Genomic DNA, 21,228 nt, shown 5'->3' with positions numbered 1-21,228 from the left:
TTGTAAGTGATTGTTTATTATATATAATTTATAGAACGAATAGAATCTAACTCAGAATGTAAGTTCAGAATTCTCTGTCTTTATATATTATTTATTTTTCTCGACAATCGGTTTCTCCTATTACCTAATCATTACGTAATATTTGTTTCATACTATAACGCGCTTCATAACACATTCGAGATATATTTATCCCACATAATTTCTGTCAGGGTTTATTGGAGCTACATAGTCCAACGTCACTATGCACAAATTATGAGCAGTTTAACAACAGTAACTCTGTTTAACAAGTAATAGTAATTGATTATAACCGTTTGTTATACTTTTGTCTTCGATCATCTCGGATTACCAATACACCACGAAGTAGATTTACCGCTTTTATGGCCAAGTTGGTAAGGCGCCACACTAGTAATGTGGAGATCCTCGGTTCAACTCCGAGTGAAAGCAATTTTTTTTTTACAAACTTTGCCTTGAAAAGACTTATGTTAAGTTGCAAACTGCATATTTAGCAACATTTGTTGTTGTTGTTATATTTCGATGACATTAGCAACTGAATTGACCAATTTAGAGGAATTATAGGGAGTGAGACTACTTGAATTATCATATGAATTCTTTGTTTTCTTGTTCCACTGATTTAAAACATAATTATCACTTTAATTTTTCTTACCTCCCCACAACCCATTTCTATTTCTTATGATTTCACATAATTCATAAAATATATAACTGACTTAATTGGTTGGTGAATCTCCATCAATACTCTTTTTAGCAAACTTTGGTTTGAAGCATCGGATTGCGTTGAGATATTAGTCACCCCTTTAGTTACACTGTGTACTAGTGTTATGGCCTGAACATGTAAACTAAATCCGAAATTAGTTAAAACCAATTATCATACTTTTAATAAGTATATTAATCAATAAATAGGTATTACTGAAACAAAAAAATTCATAAAAGAAGGGATATGTTTGAAGCATTTCTTATATATATGTTTTTAGTGTCGTTTCTGTAGAAGAGAGTATTATTATTATTATTATTATTATTATTATTATTTAAGTTTTTTAGAATATCGTTACTTATGTCAGTAGAAAATATATATTTTATGATTCATATGGTTTCTCCGGGTCATCTGGGTTTACAATACGTAATCTGTTGTCATTTCCTATATCTTGTAATGAGGTTGCACTAAACATATTCTCACTAGCATATATTGTGACAGGATCCTCAAACGTATTGGCGTGTTCCATAAGGTTTGTTCCCGTAAGGTTTGATGGGTTTTCATCCCGCATATTACTGTGTATCTTATTTTCGTCTATTATTGTTGTCGGTAGGGGTTCTTCATTTAATAAATTCCCACTAGCATTCTTTGATTGAAAACTTCCTGACGAAGAAGATGTTTTACTACTTCTTACAATGCCCCATGATTTTGGTGGCATACTGTGTTTGGTATTACCTCTTGTTAGTGTATTTGTAGAAGGAACAACTACTGGAGAAATTTCTTCTTCACCATAAGAATAGGGTTGATATTGCTTGTTTTCTCTTAAATCCACTACCAGATCATCGGGATTTTTGTTCCTTCTATGTAAGAAATATAATAAAGCCACCAATAGTACTAGGAATATAACACCAAACACTACACCTATAACAATACCGGCAATTGCCCCACCACTTAACTTTTTGTGGGAGCCATTAGTTGTTTTGTTATTGTTGTCTGAATTTGGGGCTGCACTAGCTGTTTCTGTTGAAACGATTGAGGTTTCAGTAACTAATATGGTTGATGCAGGTCTATTTGAAGTTTTAATTATAGAGTGAACAACAACATTAGTAGTGTATCGAATAGAAACATAAGTGGACACTTGTGCTTGGGTAGAAGAAGTACTTGTTGAAGATCTTGAACTTGAACTTGAAGATGTTCTCCTTGAGGATGAAGAGGAAGACAAATCAGTAGATAATGATGACACTTCTGACGCTATTGATGACGACAAGGATTTTGAAGATGTGGAAGCGGTTGAATGGCTTGTACTTGTACCAGGGGACGAGGTAGTTGTGGTTGTCAATGCAGTGGACCTGCTGCTAGATGAACTCGTCGTGCTTTGCTTATTCGTCGTACTATCGACAACTGCATCTGTATTGATATAAACATTCATTGCTGCTGAACCACCACATTTTTGATATGGCCAACCGTTACAATTGATGTCACATTCTGACTCCGAGAGAGATGTAAGGCTATCTAAAAAAGATGCAGAATCGCTGCAATAGCAAGTACTTCCTTCAAATATTGCGGCAACAGCAGAACTCCCACACGATTCCTGGCAATGGTTTACTGATTGAAATTGGTAATAGCCAATTTCATCCAGTGAAGAAGAAATATCACTTGATTTGTAGCAACCTTGATAATTAAATTGGACATCTGCCGCTACCAGGTTCAATTGTAAAGTTAGAAGCAAGAGTAATGGCAGAAGATATTTTAACAAATAGGTGACATTGACGTTCAATAAATTGTGAGGCCGTATACACGTACTACCCCCTAGAGTCATCTTTTAATCCTAACTTTCACCTATGTAACAGTTATAATCTTGTCCTAAATGTATTTCAAAGAGTTAATCCTTATATTATATTAAGTACTCCGAAGATGATAATATCTGAGTAAACTCATATAAAGGGATTTTGAAAAAGCAAATGTCTTGTTAGAATAATTGTTGTTATTAGTATATATACAATGATGTTTTATAATCAAATTACATCATACTTTATCAGAAAATTCTCTGTTCTTTTTCTATAATATTTTTTTTAGAATTTTACAGCTCCTGAACTCCCCGCAGGAGCCTGCAATAATTTATCTATTATTACCAGTATAATTTGATCCGAAAATGGTAATAATACATCTCTTGAAGCGAATTTATTTTTAATTTCCTAAACAAAGATTTAGCGAACAAGAAAAAGTAAATAGTAAAGTTAACTCATTTTTCAGTATAATTAAAGTAGAACAATATTTTTTCATTTGGAAAGTCGACCCTCTCTCATTTGGAAATAAAGAAAAAAGGTTGACTTCCCTGTGATCAGCAAACTAAATTTAACCTCTTTCAATAGAAGATATTGAGTTACCAGTACTTCATAGAACGTTAAAGGTATCAAAAAATTGTTTACATTTCCAATATGTCTAATGTAAAATAATTAAGAACAATTACTAGAGATGCTGACCTGTTGTTACGTTGTCATTGAAAGAAAAAGTTGGGTATTATCTTGTTTCAAAATTTGGCTCTTCAACAATCTTATCCATGAAACTCCGTAGCTTTCATTAGGGGCTATAAAGCGCATATAATGTCTCTGTTGACGTCTCTCTCAATAATTTCAATATAAAATTTCAAACTCACATATACTGGCTGAAGAAAATGTAGAGGGGTTTCTCAATTGTTTCAAAAATCCTAAATATTTGCGAAGTAACTTTAGTCTTCTATCTTCTCTCCTCTGAAATTTATAAGTATATATTCCGCGCATGTTTCTTCTATACATAAATGAAAAATTTTGTTTTACCGCAGAAAAGTTAATAGCATTTTTTTTTGTGAGACAAAGAATAGGAATATTGTGAACTTTGGATGGGTAATTTTTCTTAAGAGTGGGGCGGCCTCGATATTATGCCCTTCATCTTTTTCATAATACCAGAAGAAGGAAATAGATAATAAAGACTTCTAATAGATGACGGGTATTGTTTAAGTTTATACTATTTATGCACAATAGTTGCTTGAATAAGGTTCATAAACTCTAACAATCTGAAGAATAAAATCGCTCTGTAGCTTGTTTACCGGACATTAGAAGTAAAACATGAGATACTGGCAAGATTAATGTAAAATGACATTAAATAACAAATTTGTTTAACTTTATGATTTGAATAACAAATAGCATTGACCGTCCGGGAAACTTTTCCGTTTGCTTCATAGATTGTTGAAGCAAATATTATGATATTGTTCTGAATATCCATCCAATAGCCAAATCTATTGATGTGTTCTGCAGTATTCGCATGAACACAACTTTTAAATTGGTTCACTGAATATTTCCTTGAATCTTGTATGTAAAAATGATCATTCCAAAACTTTTGATATAATAACCTTTTTAGGAAGTTTCCATTGGTTTGTTTTAAAGTATAAGTACCTCCATTTTGAATTATTAGCTCTGTCCATTGAAACCATTTATGAATCATGTCATCAAATAATGAAGAGACATAAGTGTCAATGAAATTATATATTTCAAACGATTTATTTCGAGAGTGAATTTTGTTAAGTAAGAGTTTTCCAGCATGTAAATGAAAGTGATACTGTCTAGTAATTATGAATTGAGATAGACTCTGTTGACTCTTTGTTTTTACATGAACAAATAATATCAAAGGTACGATATTAACATATTTTGGATGTTCTCTACAGGTATCAATATTTTTTTCAAAATTAATATTTCTTTCATCTGGTGCAATTTCGAAAAATTTACCTAAATCTGTCATAACAATTGGTCGTGCCATTTGAAGACTGACATAAAGATCTTTAAACAATTTAAATGGAGATTTATAACCTTCAATTCTCCTTAAATTACATCTAAAATATCTTGTTTCCGTTACATGATTAATAAAAGACCTATTTTGGTAACATGGAGTGAGAGGGAATTGAATTTTATAGCGATTGGAATCCTTATCAAAACTGGATTCATTATCTCCAATGGTAGTATTAGCTTCTAAAAATGACATGACTTCTGTCGAAATCACGTTTCTATCTGATTGGGGAGAATTGTTTAGTTTTGTTATTCTTTTTTATTGTACAATTTTATACCTACTTAAAATACCCTTTTTCAGTACGGAAATATGATATTTAATTTTATAGCCGCCGAGCAGCAAAGCTTTCCTTCATTAAAAAATAGAGGAGTTTTGGTCAATTTTTATTAATGATAAATGGATTAGATGTTGGACAATTTTTGTTACAAGTGATTTGGTTAATGAAGGTGTAACAGAAGATGTTTATATATGGGTCTTCTTCCAATATCAATCAGGCATTCCCAAAGTAAAGTAACTTCGGTTAGTGTCTTTTTTCCAAACTTTTATTATCATATATTAAAAATATATCCAAAATATACCCAAAATATATCCAAAATTATTAATTCAACATGTAAATTGGATATAGTTTTAGAGTATAGTTTCAAGTATCTTTTTCAAAGATTATCACTATTAGTTTTTTGTTTACATATTTTTTATTATTTTGTAGAGAATATTTCATTTTACAGTTGCAACCATCTTATAATGTCAAAGTAACCTTTCCCAATGTAAACAAAAATAGTACCGATTCCATAGTTTTAAGAATTAAGTTTATTTGTACTGGGTAGAAAAAGAACCTATTTACATTAAATGGCAAAATGAGAGTGTTAACAGTAATGTAGTTATATATAACACATTATTTCTATTAAAAATACTACATAATATATTCTGATACGTCACATAATAGTACATTGATGTACTGATAAGAAAAGAATAAATCTCAAAGCTAAAAATACACATCAGGAACTGTATTATCATTCGAACTGCCCTTGACAAAGAATTCATCCCATATAGATTGCGAAGAAACTTGATACAATAAATCTATCATATTTGAATCCTGTCCAACAGATGCACACCTTCCCTGAGGTTCCATTCCATTCCCGGGACCATTTAGTAATGATGGCTCAGTTAAGTCCCTTGCCCCTAACTCATTAGTATTGGAAATTCCTTCCTGGTTATTTCCGCCTGTTGACGGACCATTATTAATCTTTTCCATCTCTTGAAAGAATTGATTTAGTGATATATCGGTATAATCAGAGTTTGGTAAAAGATCATTATGAGTACCTAAATTATATTGTTCATTATCTTTCAATTTATCAGTCAAGTCGTCTAATTTTAATCTTTTTACTACTGCTGCTAATGTTTTATAAATTTGATAACAGTTTCTGGCAGAATCACATTTTCCAATTAATTCCTTTAATACATTTAAAACTTTTGCTGTATATTCCATAACATCATATTCGTCCTTTAATATGGTATCATCGGAGTAATATATTACATATAAATAAGTCATACCGGTCATGAAAATATTATGGACAGCAACCCATGTGTAACTTAGTTTCTTATTAATACAAAGATTATGGAATACATCAATAGTTCCTTTAGAACTCTCAAATACCACTTTGAAGGATTCACTGGTCAAATTTGGGCATTTTGGAGATATACCGAACAAAATAAGCTTTGAATAATGATAATTCAAATCAAATACAAATGTATTGAAACCGCAATTCATCTTCAATGAATTCTTCGGTACGTCTTCTGTATACCAACGATCAAGTTCTTTAAGTGTCGTAGTTCTCCATTCTTCAATATTTTTGAATGTTCTTGGCAATTCTGAGTGAGGGGCATATAATATTCTTACAATAGAAGCTTGTAATCTTCTTATTTTAAACATGGATATTGCAATATGTTTACTTGATACAGAATAGTACTCTGCATCGGAATAATCAGATACTATTGTTTCATTTTCAACAAAATCTCTTGTAACTATATATGAATCATCTAACAGGCTAGGATATCTAGTTGTTATACTTTCCTCGGGAATTCCAAACGGACGACCAAAATATGAACATACTTGCCTATCTAAGGAATAAACCGACCAAAATAATCTCCTTCTCATATCTCTTGTGAATGGATCATAGTTCATATTTAATTTTTCAGTATGCAAACCTAAATCAACGGTCAATCTCAATGCCGATCCCAAAACATACCATACTCCTGGAGTATTTGGTCTCATCAGAGCATATATAACCAGTAATAAAGTTCCAGATAACGCCTCTAATCGGTCTGTAGTAACAAATAGTGAATTAATGTAATGGGCTGTTCTTTTCTTAAATGCAACAACTCTAGAGATATTAGATTGTATTACGTCTGTAGCATAGCCAATTGCAAATACAATGTTCAGGAAAAACAATGGGATATGGAACCTTTTTGGTACTTTGGGAATTTTATGTGTTTTGGATCTTGTATAGCTTTTCCAGATATTGTACCATGGACTACGTATCTCCTTTTCATCTCCTGAATCTGTATCAATAAATATATTATTCGGAAGAGTAAACGATTTATTAATTTCAGTATAATCAGACAACAGTGAAATATTATAATCCCATGGTCCATAAATTGGTTCAAAATATTTCTTCAAAAAAAATTCCCTATGAAGGATTGGTAATTGAACGTTAGTGTATGAAAAGAAACTCACAATTAATGATTGTGCTTCAAATTTATCTGGTAATTGTAACATGTCATTATCGATATCTTGAGCTTTTTGATAATCATCTTCCTTTAAAGTTGTATTTTTTTTATCCACATCGTGATCAGTCTCTGTAACAAGTAATTCAGGTTTAATATTCGTTGCTGTAAACACTAACTTGGCAAATGATACACCTGAAGAATCACCTAGAAAGGTACTTGGATCTGTGTCTTTCATTGATGCAAGACTATTTATATCTTTATTTGATTTACCAAAATTTAGTGATGCTGCATTGTCTTTGACAGGACTTCTTGTTACAGCTAATGTTGTATCTAATGAAGGAATCGTAGTTGGTGGTGTGACAATATTACTGGCATTCTTTATTAAATGACCTTGGTTGATGAGGAAATCTCCCAGTAAGCCATCATCCCGCAAGTAATACGTCGAATCGGACCCGGCCTGTATTGATTTACCCGTATACGGCAGATCAGAACTTGATACAGGAAACGTTGACCCTACATTCTTTAAATCAACATCTTCTTGTTCACATTTCTTTAGAAAGCTTTGAAGAGTATCCTCTAGAAATAGGACATAAGACCGCGGAACATCCTCTCCTGTTGCAGGGTCAACAGATATACAGGATACGTGAGCTTTTGTGCAATGAGTACAGGTTGGTAATAGTTTATCACATTTAATTTTTTTTTGTTTACATCTTTTACATGCTGCTATAGGGGTATTGACTATTCTTGTAAGTGGTAATCCAGGTTTTTTATCTAATACCTTTTTCTCAATCTTGATCGAGGTCCTCCTTGATGCGGTCTCTTTCTTTATGGTTTGGCTATCATTAGGTTTCATGATGAGACACTTGTACCTTGCCTTGTTAACAGATGATATATTATCTATGCTCTTTGTTATTGTAAAGTGAAATACATCTTATTCTTACGAGCTGATATGCCTATTTTGAATGGAATAGTAGGTCATCGCATTTTAAGTGAAATTTCCTGTAATGATTTTTTTTTTCTAGCTGAGGCTGTAGCGTCAACAAAGCTTGAAAACAATAATGTAACGATGTTATATTGACATCCTCAAGCGTATATGCTAACTCGTAGTAAGAAAAAAAGATCTTATAAGCAAGGAAATAATCATTAGGGACAGTTCCAAAATCTATTTATATCATCTAGACTACAACGTCAACTGCTTTGAATATGAAGATCGGAATAATACCGTACCAAAAAGAAGATTTTGAAATTGATAGTGATAAACAACGCCCTTCATTTCTAGAATACCAAGAAACATATAAAGGGTTCAGCAAACCTATCGATACTCCATTAAATAAACGACATTTCATATATACGCCATGTGCTCCAATTCGTCAGTTCACAGAGTTAGGTTATTGCAATACTGAGTATCCTTTTGAGAAACCAGGTTTCAATACAATGGATAGATCCGATGGTCTTTCAATGATAAATGGCGGCAATGATACTGTAGGTGTTATACAATCAATGGGTTGGAGATCTGGAAGATGTGATGTCTGTATCAAGGAAGGTGTATCATATTGGGAAGTAATTGTACTGAAAGGTGGTGCTGTCTCGGTAAATGATGAAGCTGATGGAGATAATGAAGTTAAAAAAAAGGATGCCATAGATAACAGTCCTCATTTACGATTTGGTGTATCTAGAAGAGAGATGAGTCTCGAAGCACCTGTTGGTTTTGATGTATATGGATATGGTGTCAGAGACGAAGCGCTAGAATCTGTACACGAAGGTAAATTAAGTAAAAAGATTCAAACTGAAAGGCAATTGAAAGAAGGAGATCGAATTGGGGTTTTATTGACATTACCTGATACACAAGAACAAATTGAACAAGCCAAAGAGTATACTATGAGAAGATTGGATGCATTATTGAAATCTGGTTCCAAAGGGATACTAAATTCGGATGTCACGTTAGAGAATGATCAATCGTTGACATCTGGACCACATAGAAAGAAATCAAAGAATTGGAAACCATCACAAAAGGAATTTCAAAAAGCTTTGTTACAAGATATTGACTATACAAATGTTGTACGGGATCAAATTGCCATTAGATATAAGGGACAATTGCTATTTGAGGGGACTGATTATGTGAAGACTACTAAACCTGAATATTATTCATCGGATCATCGAGAGAGACAAGACTACTACAATTTGAAAGGATCCTCTTTGAAATTATATTTGAATGGGGAATATTTAGGGACTGCGTTCGAGGATTTAAATCCATTTTTACCACCTTTCAGTGAATTACAATACAACGAGAAATTTTATTATAATTATTGGAAGAATGGTGGGACTCGTCATGCGGAAGATCAATCCCTCAATGGACATAATGGTTCAACACCAGACAACAAGATTGATAAATCAATGGAGGGCGATGATCCTCGTGACATAATGAACAATTTAAGCGATGTAAAAGGTGTTCAATTGTTAAGGAATAAATATGTTAACAACAACCGTCTAGGCTATTATCCCACCGTGAGTTGCTTCAATGGCGGTGAAGCAAAAATCGTGACTGTTGGCTCGGAATTGAAATATCTGGAACAAGTGAAAGAACAAGAAACGAGAGATTGTCAAATCAAGACCCTCGACAAACTATTCAATGAACAGATAGTTGATGATATAATATGGGATATCGTTGATGAAATTGAAGAAGAATGCAAGGGAAAATAAGAAATAAAAAGGGAACGGTGTCTTTCATGGTATCATTTTGTTTTTATTTATTAATAAATAACCATCTGTATATATTCCGTATGTATTTGTATAATTTGAAAGGCAGAAGAAAAGAATTATAAATAAAATGAAAAAGTTCTTGTTATTAACAAAGTGTCATAAAATATGAATATGTATTTTCGTAAAAATGTGTGCATATGCGTTTGCGCAATATGTAAATGAGTGTGTGAACACGAGATTGCTGGAGAGTTCAGCAGACCTAACGGTAGGTCAAACTTTCAAAAGGAAGAATATGATTCCCAAATTCTATTTTTGTTTTGCTTGTTACATCAACCATTTCTTTGTGTATATGTCAATGATAGCACGGTAATGACCAATGGCACCCAAGACAACAAAGAAATGCCATAATGTATGAGAAGAGAATGCGTAATCGACCCACCACAACGAGGTCAAATTCTTGACGGCGCTGTGACAAGTACAAGTCGGTTCCTCTCTGAAATGGATATCCTTATGAGTGGTGATGATATTTAAATCCGAGGCCAATTCCTTCTGGGTTGGAATGGAGTCATCTACGGTGACGTCTGATCTGAATCTTTCTGGGATGAAAGAACCGTAGAAGACAACACCTACGCTATACCAAATGATTGATTTATTTGTTACTGGCATCAACAAAGATGTAGTGTTATGGAAACCTTCGTAATAAATTGTCTGTAAGAAGGATAAACCACCCACGGCAACTAATAAGATAAAGAATTTAATTCTTAAAGGTCTTGCCTCTGGAGAATCGAATTTTGGAGAACAATTCAAATAAATCCCGATCAATCCTAAAACCATCGATGTAGACATAAAAGAAACCATAGCAGTTGTGTGACCGAACAAAGTTGCAAATTCTGTAGATAGGATTGATGCTGTGATTAAGATAGTAATACCACTATAATCTACGCATGCAAACCTTCTACGTAAACCTAAAAATGAAGTACCATTAAAAGTATGCCAAAACGTTGAAGCCAACAGACATTTAATTGAAGCCAATAAGAATACAAATGCAATACCTTTCGCCATTGTTGGTACTTTTTCTGATTGATAAACTTCCGTATTTGGGAATTGGAAAAATGCGATATAAGCCATATAAATGGCCCCAAACAAATGAGTCCAAATGTTTGTTGATTCGTTATGCCATCCATACCAATTAAGAATTGAAAGGAACGATTTTTTATGAGAATCATAAAATCTGTAATTATAGATGATATATCTATTTTCTCTCCATGGGAAAGGCAATTGATAATAATGTAAATGATCATCTTTTCCTAATTCATGAGCTCTTTCGAGACCAAAAGAGCAAATTTTTTCTTTAATCTTTGGACAAGGTTGTAAAACCAATCTTTCATCTTCTTCTAATATGACTTCTTTTTCCAATAGGGTACTACTTGTCGAAGTACGAGAAGGAGCCGAGAAGTTAAAGTTAATATCAGAATTCATATCATTCTTTGAAGAATGTAATTTGGTAATCATAGAGACACTTCCATGGCGCGAATCCAAGCCTCCACTATTCACTAATGTAGTAGCATCAGATTCGAAAGAGAATTGAGAATCGTTTTCATTATAAGTTAAAGGATCGACTGCCTTTTCATTATTCTCTACATTTTTCAATTTCAATGATGGAGAATTTGATGAATCGGCGGTACTAGTATTTGACGTAATACTGTTAAATTTGGTATCATTCTTCGAGGAAGACGAAGAGTATGGGTAAGAGAATGAAGTGAATTTATTTGGGTATAATTTATTAGCGTATTCTTTACCATTTTGTTTCACTCTGTGAATATTATTCATACCTCGTTTACTTAAACGAGATAAAGAACCTAAAGCAGCAGAAGCAGATGAAGGGATATAAGACCCTTGAGAAGATTGTGAACTTTCAGTAGCGGTTTCAGATTGTTCAGCCATGTTGAGGTCAAAAGAAAGATGGATAATAGTAGTTTTTTATAGTTGAGGTAGCCAAAAAAACAAGCAAATAAATGAATGAATAGAGAAAAAAAAAAGAGTAAGATGAGCCAAACAATCACGCAAAAAGATAGAATACCAACGACTGGATCAATAAAGTAAACGAAAGTTGATTACAGATATATGAATATAAGAATTATAAGGAATATATATAAAGGTTTAAGGAAACTTCAGTATCAAGAGACAACAAACAACGTCATACTAGCTCCTATATATATATATATATCTACAAATTTTTTACCTATCGTAGTCGTGTGATTCTGACTACCTTCTTGGTACCTTTTTCTTTTTCGCCATGAAAAATATATTGCAATAATAATAGCAATAAAAATAATAATACGAGCGAGAAAATGATGAAAATAATAATACTATTGACATGCTGCTATAGTAAATAACGAGTGTGAGGGAACGAATGAGATACAAGTAGAGAGCGGCAATAAACTAATAATGCGATAATTCTTGCTGTAATAAAAGCGCAGTTAAAAACACAAATATGTAATATGTATATCTATAAACAATAGCAAATAACGGGAGGAGGGTGTGGTGTGTGGGTCTGTGTATGACCCGCGACACCCACAGAACGTGCCACACAAACCACGCAGTTCGCCCTTTCCCAAAAAAGAATTGTTCTGATTCTCAAGGGCCTGCTGCCGAGAAGGGGCTGCAGTAACACGCCCGCACCTTCGCAACTTGCTTTTTTGGCTCTCTTTCGCGGTAACGGCTTGGGCCACTCGCTGCGGTGTGTGGGTTTCCAGTGCTTCTAGTTTTATCATCGCGGTGTCTCTCTGTCTTTCCCCTCCCCCACATTCATACGCAAAATCGCTTTTAGTAGAGAGAACCCCGTGCAGACAGATTTTGCCACGTTAACATACGGCGAAGAACGAACAAACGAAGCGATTTCTTTTTTTCTTGGAATGGCACATCACGGTGTACGAGCTGGACGTATCCCACTTTATTATGTATTAATTTCCCCCTGCGTATGATAATCTTATCGTAAATTTGACTGTCGAGATTCTGCGGCTATATTTCTCTGCCTCGTATAGAGATACAAAAACCACTCAAAGATTGCTGTTTGGATTATTTTATTATGGGGAATGGAAGACTGAATGCTGTCACAGGAGAGAGAAAACGTCGAAGAAAGATTGGTAATCTACTTTTTATTGCTCGTCGTATCTTGGTTAAGACAGAGAGAGAGAGTCATGCAAAAACAAATCAACCAACTATAATACGTATAGTAAACGAGTAATAGAACTAGGCAAAAGAAATAATATTATGCGTGGATAGATGGACGAACGGAAACGGTTTATACACTATTTTGCCGTTTCCGTCTCCTTAATTTAGTTTATTTTCATTGCTATGTAATTACCAATTTATTAGTATGGTGGTTACTATACACGTATACAGACGTATTTTGTCATGATTGCTTGTTGTACATTAAGTAGTACCAGACTGTGTGAGTATTACACTTGCATAACGTTGCTTATCCCACTCTTCCTCTCTCTTACCCCTTGAAAAATACTTGGTTTGCTTGATGCTTATACGTATTATACCAAACAAAACAATTTCAAATAAAATCAAAATGCAATAATATTTCAGTGTCACGTGCACATCACATGATCACGAAGCTATGTCGCTTTTTTTTGCCCGTTTTTGTCTCTTTATTAGTCACACTTTCAGTAATAGGCAAACCTCTCTCTGACAGTTCAGCGCGCGCGAAGTGAAAAATTTTCTAGTTTTCTTTTTACCTTCAATTTGCTTAGATTATCAAATCTTGACAACAGTTCTAACGTGATCGAATTGACAGCTTTTATCGTTAAGACTCATCATTATGCCCAATTAGGTTTTTATATATAAAAATTAGAGATATTTTGGATACTTCTACTTTTACTTTTAGTTCATTTTTAATTTAGTATACTTTTTCTTATAACATATTCACAATCTCATCGACAATAATCAATAACAAATACATTATTATTATGACTGAATCTACTACTGTTACTACTACTGTAGACCCTCAAGTTGCTTTCAACTTAATTACAAAGAACTTACAAGAAGTACTAAACCCACAAATCATTAAGAATGTCCTAGAGGTCGAAAAGAGACATTTGAAATTATACTGGGGGACTGCTCCAACTGGTAGACCACATTGTGGTTACTTCGTCGCAATGACTAAATTGGCAGACTTCTTAAAAGCTGGTTGCGAAGTCACTGTATTACTAGCAGATCTACACGCGTTCTTAGATAACATGAAGGCTCCTTTGGAAGTCGTCAATTACAGAGCTAAATATTACGAATGCTCTATTAAAGCTATCTTAAGATCGATTAATGTACCAATTGAAAAATTGAAATTCGTCGTAGGATCTTCTTATCAACAAGGTGGTGAGTACACTTTGGATATCTTCAAACTATCTAATATCGTCTCTCAAAATGATGCAAAGAGAGCAGGTGCTGATGTTGTGAAACAAGTTGCTAACCCATTGTTGTCAGGCCTGATTTACCCATTGATGCAAGCTCTTGATGAACATTATTTGGATGTTGATGCCCAATTCGGTGGTGTCGATCAAAGAAAGATCTTCGTTCTTGCTGAAGAAAACTTGGAAAAAATCGGTTACAAGAAGAGAGCTCATCTAATGAATCCAATGGTACCAGGCTTAGGTCAAGGTGGTAAAATGTCTGCTTCGGATCCAAACTCCAAGATCGATCTATTAGAAGAACCTAAAGTGGTCAAGAAAAAGATCAACGGTGCATTCTGTTCTCCAGGTAATGTAGAAGAGAACGGTCTATTGTCATTCATAGAATTCGTCGTAGCTCCAATTCAACAATTGAAATTCGGTGATGATCATTTTGAATTTTTCATTGATAGACCTGAAAAATTCGGTGGTCCAATCACTTATGAATCATTTGAAGAAATGAAACAAGCATTTAAAGATGAAAAATTGTCTCCACCTGATTTGAAAACCGGTGTTGCTGATGCCATTAATCAACTATTAGCTCCAATTAGAGAAGAATACGCTAATAATAAAGAATACCAAGAGGCTAATGAAAAGGGTTACCCAGTAGCTGTTCCTGAAAAGACCAAGAAAGCTAAGAAACCAAAAAACAAAGGTAGTAGATACCCAGGTGCTCAAAAGACTGATGCAAATGTCAATGAAGTTACCGAAGATCTAAAGAAGACTTCAGTATAGTTATACTTTCGTCAATTGTCTTTGTTTTTAATCTAGTTTTATTTCAGTCAAACTAACTACCATCTGCTATAAAGAAAACTTGCCCTTAGAGTTTTATATAGTTCCTTTGTGGGGTTGTTTTCAATTTAATAATATAACAACTATTAATATACGATAATTTTTTTTTATTTTTTTTTTAAATTTTTTGCTTCTTCTATGTTAATTAATAATAATAATAATAATATTATTATTATTACAATGTGCCATTTCATTCAATTATTTAGTCATCTTATGTAAATATAGAGAGCTTATCAATTATTGCTTTTCTTCTATAAGGTTTCCCATCCACCTTGATCACTATTACCATCTGTAGCTCTAAACACTATATGGGGGATCATGTTCCCCATAAAAATTTCATTAGTTAAATGCTCATATTTTTCATCATCTAGAAACACCGGAGTTCCATATTTTAAACCTTCACCAGTATCCCCATATCTGTTAATATACGGCGAATGATAAAATGTTCCTCTATCACCGTAAGCAATATATATCATATTTGTTCTCATCATCAAGAATAACCCGTAGTTTGAATCTGATTCACATTCATTACGTAAATGATTCGTACATTCACCAATCTTGTAACCATGTAACGATACCGGCTTTTGAATACACATCGTCGAACCACATAACAAACATAAAACAGATTCACCTCCTAATAGTTTTTCAATTTTATTTGCCTCATATTCTGCATTAGTATAAAATTTGGATAAATTATGTGGTAACTTGATTAAATGACCACATGAAATAGCAGGGAAATGTTTTCGTTCTAATTTTGTAAATATTTCAATTCTTTCCTCTTCAGGTGTGTTATCATAATTAAGAGTTGTTAAAGGGACGTAATTTTTCAAAAAGTTTGAAAGTAGTTCTCCAAAAGTTTTAAGCTCACCATGAGTTAAATAATGAATTGCACTTTCAAAATCTCTCAATTTATTTTCAATTTTTATTTTTTCATCATCTATTGAATAATGCACATGAAATAATAGGATAATCCTTCTTAGGAACACAGTTGTTGTACCTTTTAGTAAATGATAAAAACACTTTGAAACCTTGTTTATATCCCAACTTCCATCAGATATCGTATAATTGAAAAATTTCAAATATTGCTCAAGGACTGTAGATGATACGATATAATCTTCTAATTCGTTCTCATTCTTTGCATCTAAAGTAACTTTATTCCACGGAATCTCCATATCGTTCACTGACTCATAGAAATCAACCATTAACATACCTCTACAAAGAAGAATAATATCTTCCTCCATTTTGGCATAAATGAGGTCTAGAATTTGTTCAGTTGGATTTAAAAGTGTTTCATTAGGAACAAAAATTGTATTAGAAATCGAGAGAATATTATTGTATGTGCCATTATTTGAAAAAGGTATCTTCTCCATAAAATCTATTAGTGGATGAATATCGTCTTTTATTTGACTGTTGGTAAAAGTTAGTAGATCAGAAAGTAATCTAAATGTTACTAGGCACTGATTAGGTATTTTGTTCATCAATTGTTTTTCATCCATCCCAGGTATTATATATTTTCGTAGCCTCAATTCTAAGTTTGAAATAGAGTTTACCAATAAATTACTGATAATGTCATATGTGCTCCTAAACGAATTGTTAGTGGAATCATGTCCAGCAAGTTTAACAAAAATATCGCAAGCCTTTCTGCACGTTAACATTAATTCCGATGGTAAGTTGAAAACATCGAAATGTTGATCGATATTTTTCCAAAACGACTCTCGACTCTTGTTGTTAAATTTGACTATTTTTGGAAGAAATGAGTTCATTAACGAATTACAAACAGGACAGTATATCAAACCAAATCCATAGGAATTGGGCACATTTTTGGTAGTTTGTGTATGAACTGTTGCTGCACTTTTCATATGATTCCCTAAACATTTAATATGTGAACCGTGGCCACATATTCTAAGTACAGGAGCTTGTTCAATATATTTCATCTTGAGATCTCTATCGTTTTTATTGCATGATTTTTGTTCCCACTGAAGCATATCAGTCATATACTTTGGAGTAGAAAAGTCAATTCCAAAATCACATATATTATTTTCTTGATAAGAGAAATATACAAACGAATCATCATTTTTTTCCATTTTGCAAAATACACAAGAATCATCGGGGTATTCCCAGCATAGAGGTGTAATGGATATATCACAACCTGAATTTTGTGTATTAGATGTTGAATTATTGAGCGAGGTGTTGATTGCAACATTTTTTTCAATAAATTTCATTTGTTGCTTAGAAAATTTTCGAAGAATTTTATCTCTTCTGGCTTGAGCTAATTTCTTTTTCCTTAAATACTCTTCCTCTTTACTAGTCCTCGATTCCTTAGAAGATTTTAGTATTTCCCGGTTGAAGGAAGGCGTCTGTTCTAATAAATATCCATTCACATCTATATGGGGTGCTTTATCTGATAGAACTCTAAAAATTTCCCTTATTTTACCATGGACATTGGAAAATATATCATCTAGTAATAATGAGTACAAAATGGAACCAATACTATGGAAATGGTAAAACTCAGTATCAATAATCTCATATTCATGCCAAAATACCTTCATAAAATCGTTCAAATTATTCACAACACATAAATGTATTAGATGTACTACACGTGGAAGTAAGCTTTCGTACCGACATTTTTTAATATGTTCCAAAGTACTTTTCAGGAATATTCCAAAAGTATTCACTGATGATATTGCGTATAGATTATAGTATGGAGTATCCTTTAAAATATCATGAACCTCTTTTACAGGAACATAAGTATCAACAAAATCTTTCTTTTCTTTATTTTTCATATAGTTTCGAACACTCTTTTCAATTTCATATCTTTTACTTGAACTTACACCTAAGTAGTAAGGATCAAGGTCTTGTATATACTCATCTTTCAGATAAAATGAACCACATTCAGCACCGCCTGTTGCGGGAGTAAACTGCGCATATTTCTCTAAATATTTATCAAAGGTAGAATGCTTTGTGATATGCTCTGGTATATTATCCATAATCTGTGCATACGTACAACGGTTAAATGCGAGCGCATGAATTATTTCAGATTTTAATGTCCTTTCAAAATTGTCCACGGATGACACCACAATCAAAGACTTTATTTCTGTGAACAACTGAATTAATAAAAGGAGACATTCATTAACAACTGCCATTGTAGTTTCATCGTCAGGATAATCGCCCATTGGAGTTCCATTAGACCAGCTCTTGAGACCCCATCGAGTTAAGAATGTAACCATGAAATCATCAGGATTAGCCATGCACATACTAAATTGAACGTTGAAAACATCACTCATATACGTAAGCTCTCTCATATTAAATTTTGTATACATCCTTTTTTGATGTGTGATGGGAGTTCCGTTTCTGACCCAGAATCCTACATTGATTTGCCCAACTAGTACTAAAGTGGACAACGACGCTTCTGATATGTATAAAGCCTGAACTTCATCGTCAAGAAATTTATGGAAATCAACATAGTTAGTTATACTCTTGGGTACAGATTCATACCTCCCACATTGACTCCATTGAAGAATAAACTTAAAAAGGTATGATGTTGGGTTTAGAAAACTCTGAGAGTCAATCCCAACCTGGAATCTCACAACATCAGTAACATGATTACACACTTTCTCTTTTACAGCTGATAATTTGGGAACATGGCCTTCTTCGTAAGCAGCCTGGTGGTCAATAAGCCTTCTAGAAGTACTTAATAGTTCAAATCCATTTGATATTGTAAGTTTCATGAATCTTTTAATAATGCTATAGCGGAATTCTTTGTCTGATATCATCGATATACAACGAAGGTAGCTATCAACCATTATTAACAAAGATGAAAAGAAGAAATAATATGTGGAAAAGTCAAAATTCTCAAATTCTACATGCTCTGAGATTTCCCTTCTTACTGGTAAAATATTACTAAACTGTAAAATGGCGTCTAACATACAGTTAAATATACTACTACTCTCTAGTAACTCCCGGGGTATTGTATTAGCAGAAACCAAAGTGCACAGATCTTTTAGACATATAATAGTCTTCCTATTTTTTATTGTTTCACTCGGAAGCTTGAATTTATTGTATATTGATATTGGTAGAAATGTTACCAAATCTTCTGAGTTGAATGCTAGTAATGTGAATGCAAATTTTAATGTCCTTTCAATAAAGCCTGATTGAATGGCCAAATTAGAAAGGACAGGATCTTGAAAAGTATATTGGGACATCAAACTCATAAATGCTAATTTTATGCCGACAGGGTCAGATGCAACTGCTTTATATACAACGTTAAGGTATATATCAAAGTATTGCGCTGTGAGATATCTTCTTGCATTATCAGTCAATGAAAATAAAGTGCAGAACACCTTAGTCATACGAAGAGATGCTACCCTGGAGAAATTATCAAAACATTCTGCTACAAGGTATTGGAAACGAGATCCTCTGAAAAGACATATGTTTGAATGTGCTAATTCTGACACAGCGATGGAAAGATCCGCATTATAATTTTGTATAATTTGTACCAAATAATCATCTTCGCAATCTTCAAAATTCCATGGGCTAAACCATTCTTTTGAGATGTTTTCGTCTGGGGAAGAAACTGGAGATGTCGAAGAAGTATAAGAAAATGGTCCAGGTGATAGAAATCCTCCAAACAAATTAATCTTCGTTTTCAATGGCTGATTATATTCCAATTCAGCATGTTCAATCTTTGGTTTCCATGAGTCCATCATGCATGATCGTAACGTATATCTCATTTCATATGTCGCGTTAATGTCAGTGCAGAGATAATACAAAAAATGAACTAAATCTTCCATAAGATTAACTTTAAAGACATCATGTAACCTTCTAATATGGACTACAATATTTTCATCCCTAAACTTTTCGAATATTTCTTTAATTTTATCGTAGTCACTGGTCTGAGCTAAAACTACAGGGAAGTTATATTCTAATAACGTGTTGCAAATTGATATCCCATATCCAATAGATTTATTTAGTACCTTTGAAATTTTACTTGCTAAATCCATAATATGTACTTGATTATCTTCATTATCCAGTTGAACTGTCCAAATTTCATTTATATTCATATTTGAAGCATATGATTCATATACCATATTCTGACTTTCTGTAGTTTCAATCAGGATTTCATTGAATATAGAGTCTGTATTTGAAGATGATTCATGCGGGATATTACTACTCTTATTATTACCCTGTGAACTATGTTCGCTTGGGAATGTATGGTGATATCCTGTAAATGATGTATTTTTCAATTCGTTTGAACTTAATATAACGTCAATAATATAATCGATTATATCCTTAAATACTACATGCATGATTGGGTCAAAGTAATCACTACTAGCCATTGAAAATCTAGTATTCTTCTTATTATTTAATTTGTTTTTACATTTATAAGCTGATTCTGGGTTATGAAATATCGATTCGTTTCCACAATGACACAATCTTCCCTCACTTCTGGTGATAACACTTGCAGAATACTCATGATCAATATGTTCATTAGGGTCGAAACATGCATCACATATCCCATACAATGGATTTATTGTACAAGTGAAGCAATAATATATTATCTCTGCTGGTAAACACTGTCGATTACACATGGTTCCATTATGAAAATTATTAGTATTATCTTGTCTATGTAGATCTTTCCAATTCTTACCTTCTAAAACATCCTTATATGAACTATCGTGACTTATCTGAGATTCCAACAAATTCACAATTGTTCTCCAATCAATCTTATCATTATCTGTGGTCAAACATAATTTTACAGTCTTCCATACAATATAACTCACAATTTCACTATAATCATTATCAGCATATGTTGGTAAATGGGTTAAGAAATCACGTAAACTCTCTGGTTCCTTTCTATTCTCATACATGGTAAAGAAGAGTCCTCTCAAAAATATAAATTCTTAATCTTCTATTGCAACTATAAATAACTAAAGAAGCAAAATATGTATGCATTCATATGCTATTGTACTAGTTTAAAATATTGTGTAATACTTCTCGTGATTTTATAAACTATTATCTCTTTATCCTTCT

At 33.0% G+C, this 21,228-nt stretch overlaps 7 protein-coding genes and 1 non-coding gene across 8 annotated transcripts; 3 read left to right on the top strand and 5 right to left on the bottom strand.

The window, feature by feature from the left end:
- Positions 1-371: 371 nt before the first annotated feature.
- KABA2_10S02904 lies at positions 372-444 on the top strand. The gene has a single exon. It is a non-coding gene; the product is annotated as a tRNA-Thr (tRNA).
- Positions 445-1,091: 647 nt separating this feature from the next.
- On the bottom strand, positions 1,092-2,528 carry WSC3 (Wsc3p; the record flags this gene model as incomplete). Its single annotated transcript, XM_041552509.1, has 1 exon — positions 1,092-2,528. One exon carries the CDS (start codon positions 2,526-2,528, stop codon positions 1,092-1,094), a length of 1,437 nt encoding a protein of 478 aa, XP_041408443.1.
- Positions 2,529-3,790: 1,262 nt separating this feature from the next.
- On the bottom strand, positions 3,791-4,723 carry NDJ1 (Ndj1p; the record flags this gene model as incomplete). The annotated part of the gene is made up of 1 exon (XM_041552508.1): positions 3,791-4,723. The coding sequence occupies one exon, from the start codon at positions 4,721-4,723 to the stop codon at positions 3,791-3,793; it is 933 nt and encodes a 310-aa protein (XP_041408442.1).
- Positions 4,724-5,510: 787 nt separating this feature from the next.
- On the bottom strand, positions 5,511-8,108 carry PPR1 (Ppr1p; the record flags this gene model as incomplete). Its single annotated transcript, XM_041552507.1, has 1 exon — positions 5,511-8,108. The coding sequence occupies one exon, from the start codon at positions 8,106-8,108 to the stop codon at positions 5,511-5,513; it is 2,598 nt and encodes an 865-aa protein (XP_041408441.1).
- Positions 8,109-8,458: 350 nt separating this feature from the next.
- On the top strand, positions 8,459-9,955 carry BRE2 (Bre2p; the record flags this gene model as incomplete). Its single annotated transcript, XM_041552506.1, has 1 exon — positions 8,459-9,955. The coding sequence occupies one exon, from the start codon at positions 8,459-8,461 to the stop codon at positions 9,953-9,955; it is 1,497 nt and encodes a 498-aa protein (XP_041408440.1).
- A 324-nt stretch (positions 9,956-10,279) lies between these two features.
- Positions 10,280-11,899, bottom strand: IZH3 (Izh3p; the record flags this gene model as incomplete). Its single annotated transcript, XM_041552505.1, has 1 exon — positions 10,280-11,899. One exon carries the CDS (start codon positions 11,897-11,899, stop codon positions 10,280-10,282), a length of 1,620 nt encoding a protein of 539 aa, XP_041408439.1.
- A 2,033-nt stretch (positions 11,900-13,932) lies between these two features.
- TYS1 (tyrosine--tRNA ligase TYS1) lies at positions 13,933-15,141 on the top strand (the record flags this gene model as incomplete). Its single annotated transcript, XM_041552504.1, has 1 exon — positions 13,933-15,141. One exon carries the CDS (start codon positions 13,933-13,935, stop codon positions 15,139-15,141), a length of 1,209 nt encoding a protein of 402 aa, XP_041408438.1.
- Positions 15,142-15,449: 308 nt separating this feature from the next.
- UBR2 (putative ubiquitin-protein ligase UBR2) lies at positions 15,450-21,065 on the bottom strand (the record flags this gene model as incomplete). The annotated part of the gene is made up of 1 exon (XM_041552503.1): positions 15,450-21,065. One exon carries the CDS (start codon positions 21,063-21,065, stop codon positions 15,450-15,452), a length of 5,616 nt encoding a protein of 1,871 aa, XP_041408437.1.
- Between the last annotated feature and the right edge of the window lie 163 nt (positions 21,066-21,228).

Source organism: Maudiozyma barnettii (genome assembly GCF_903064755.1).
Source record: "Maudiozyma barnettii strain CLIB 1767 genome assembly, contig: KABA2_10, whole genome shotgun sequence".
Taxonomy (NCBI): Eukaryota; Fungi; Ascomycota; class Saccharomycetes; order Saccharomycetales; family Saccharomycetaceae; genus Maudiozyma; species Maudiozyma barnettii.
Note: the sequence above shows the minus strand (reverse complement) of the source record. Positions and strands in the feature narration are given on the sequence as shown.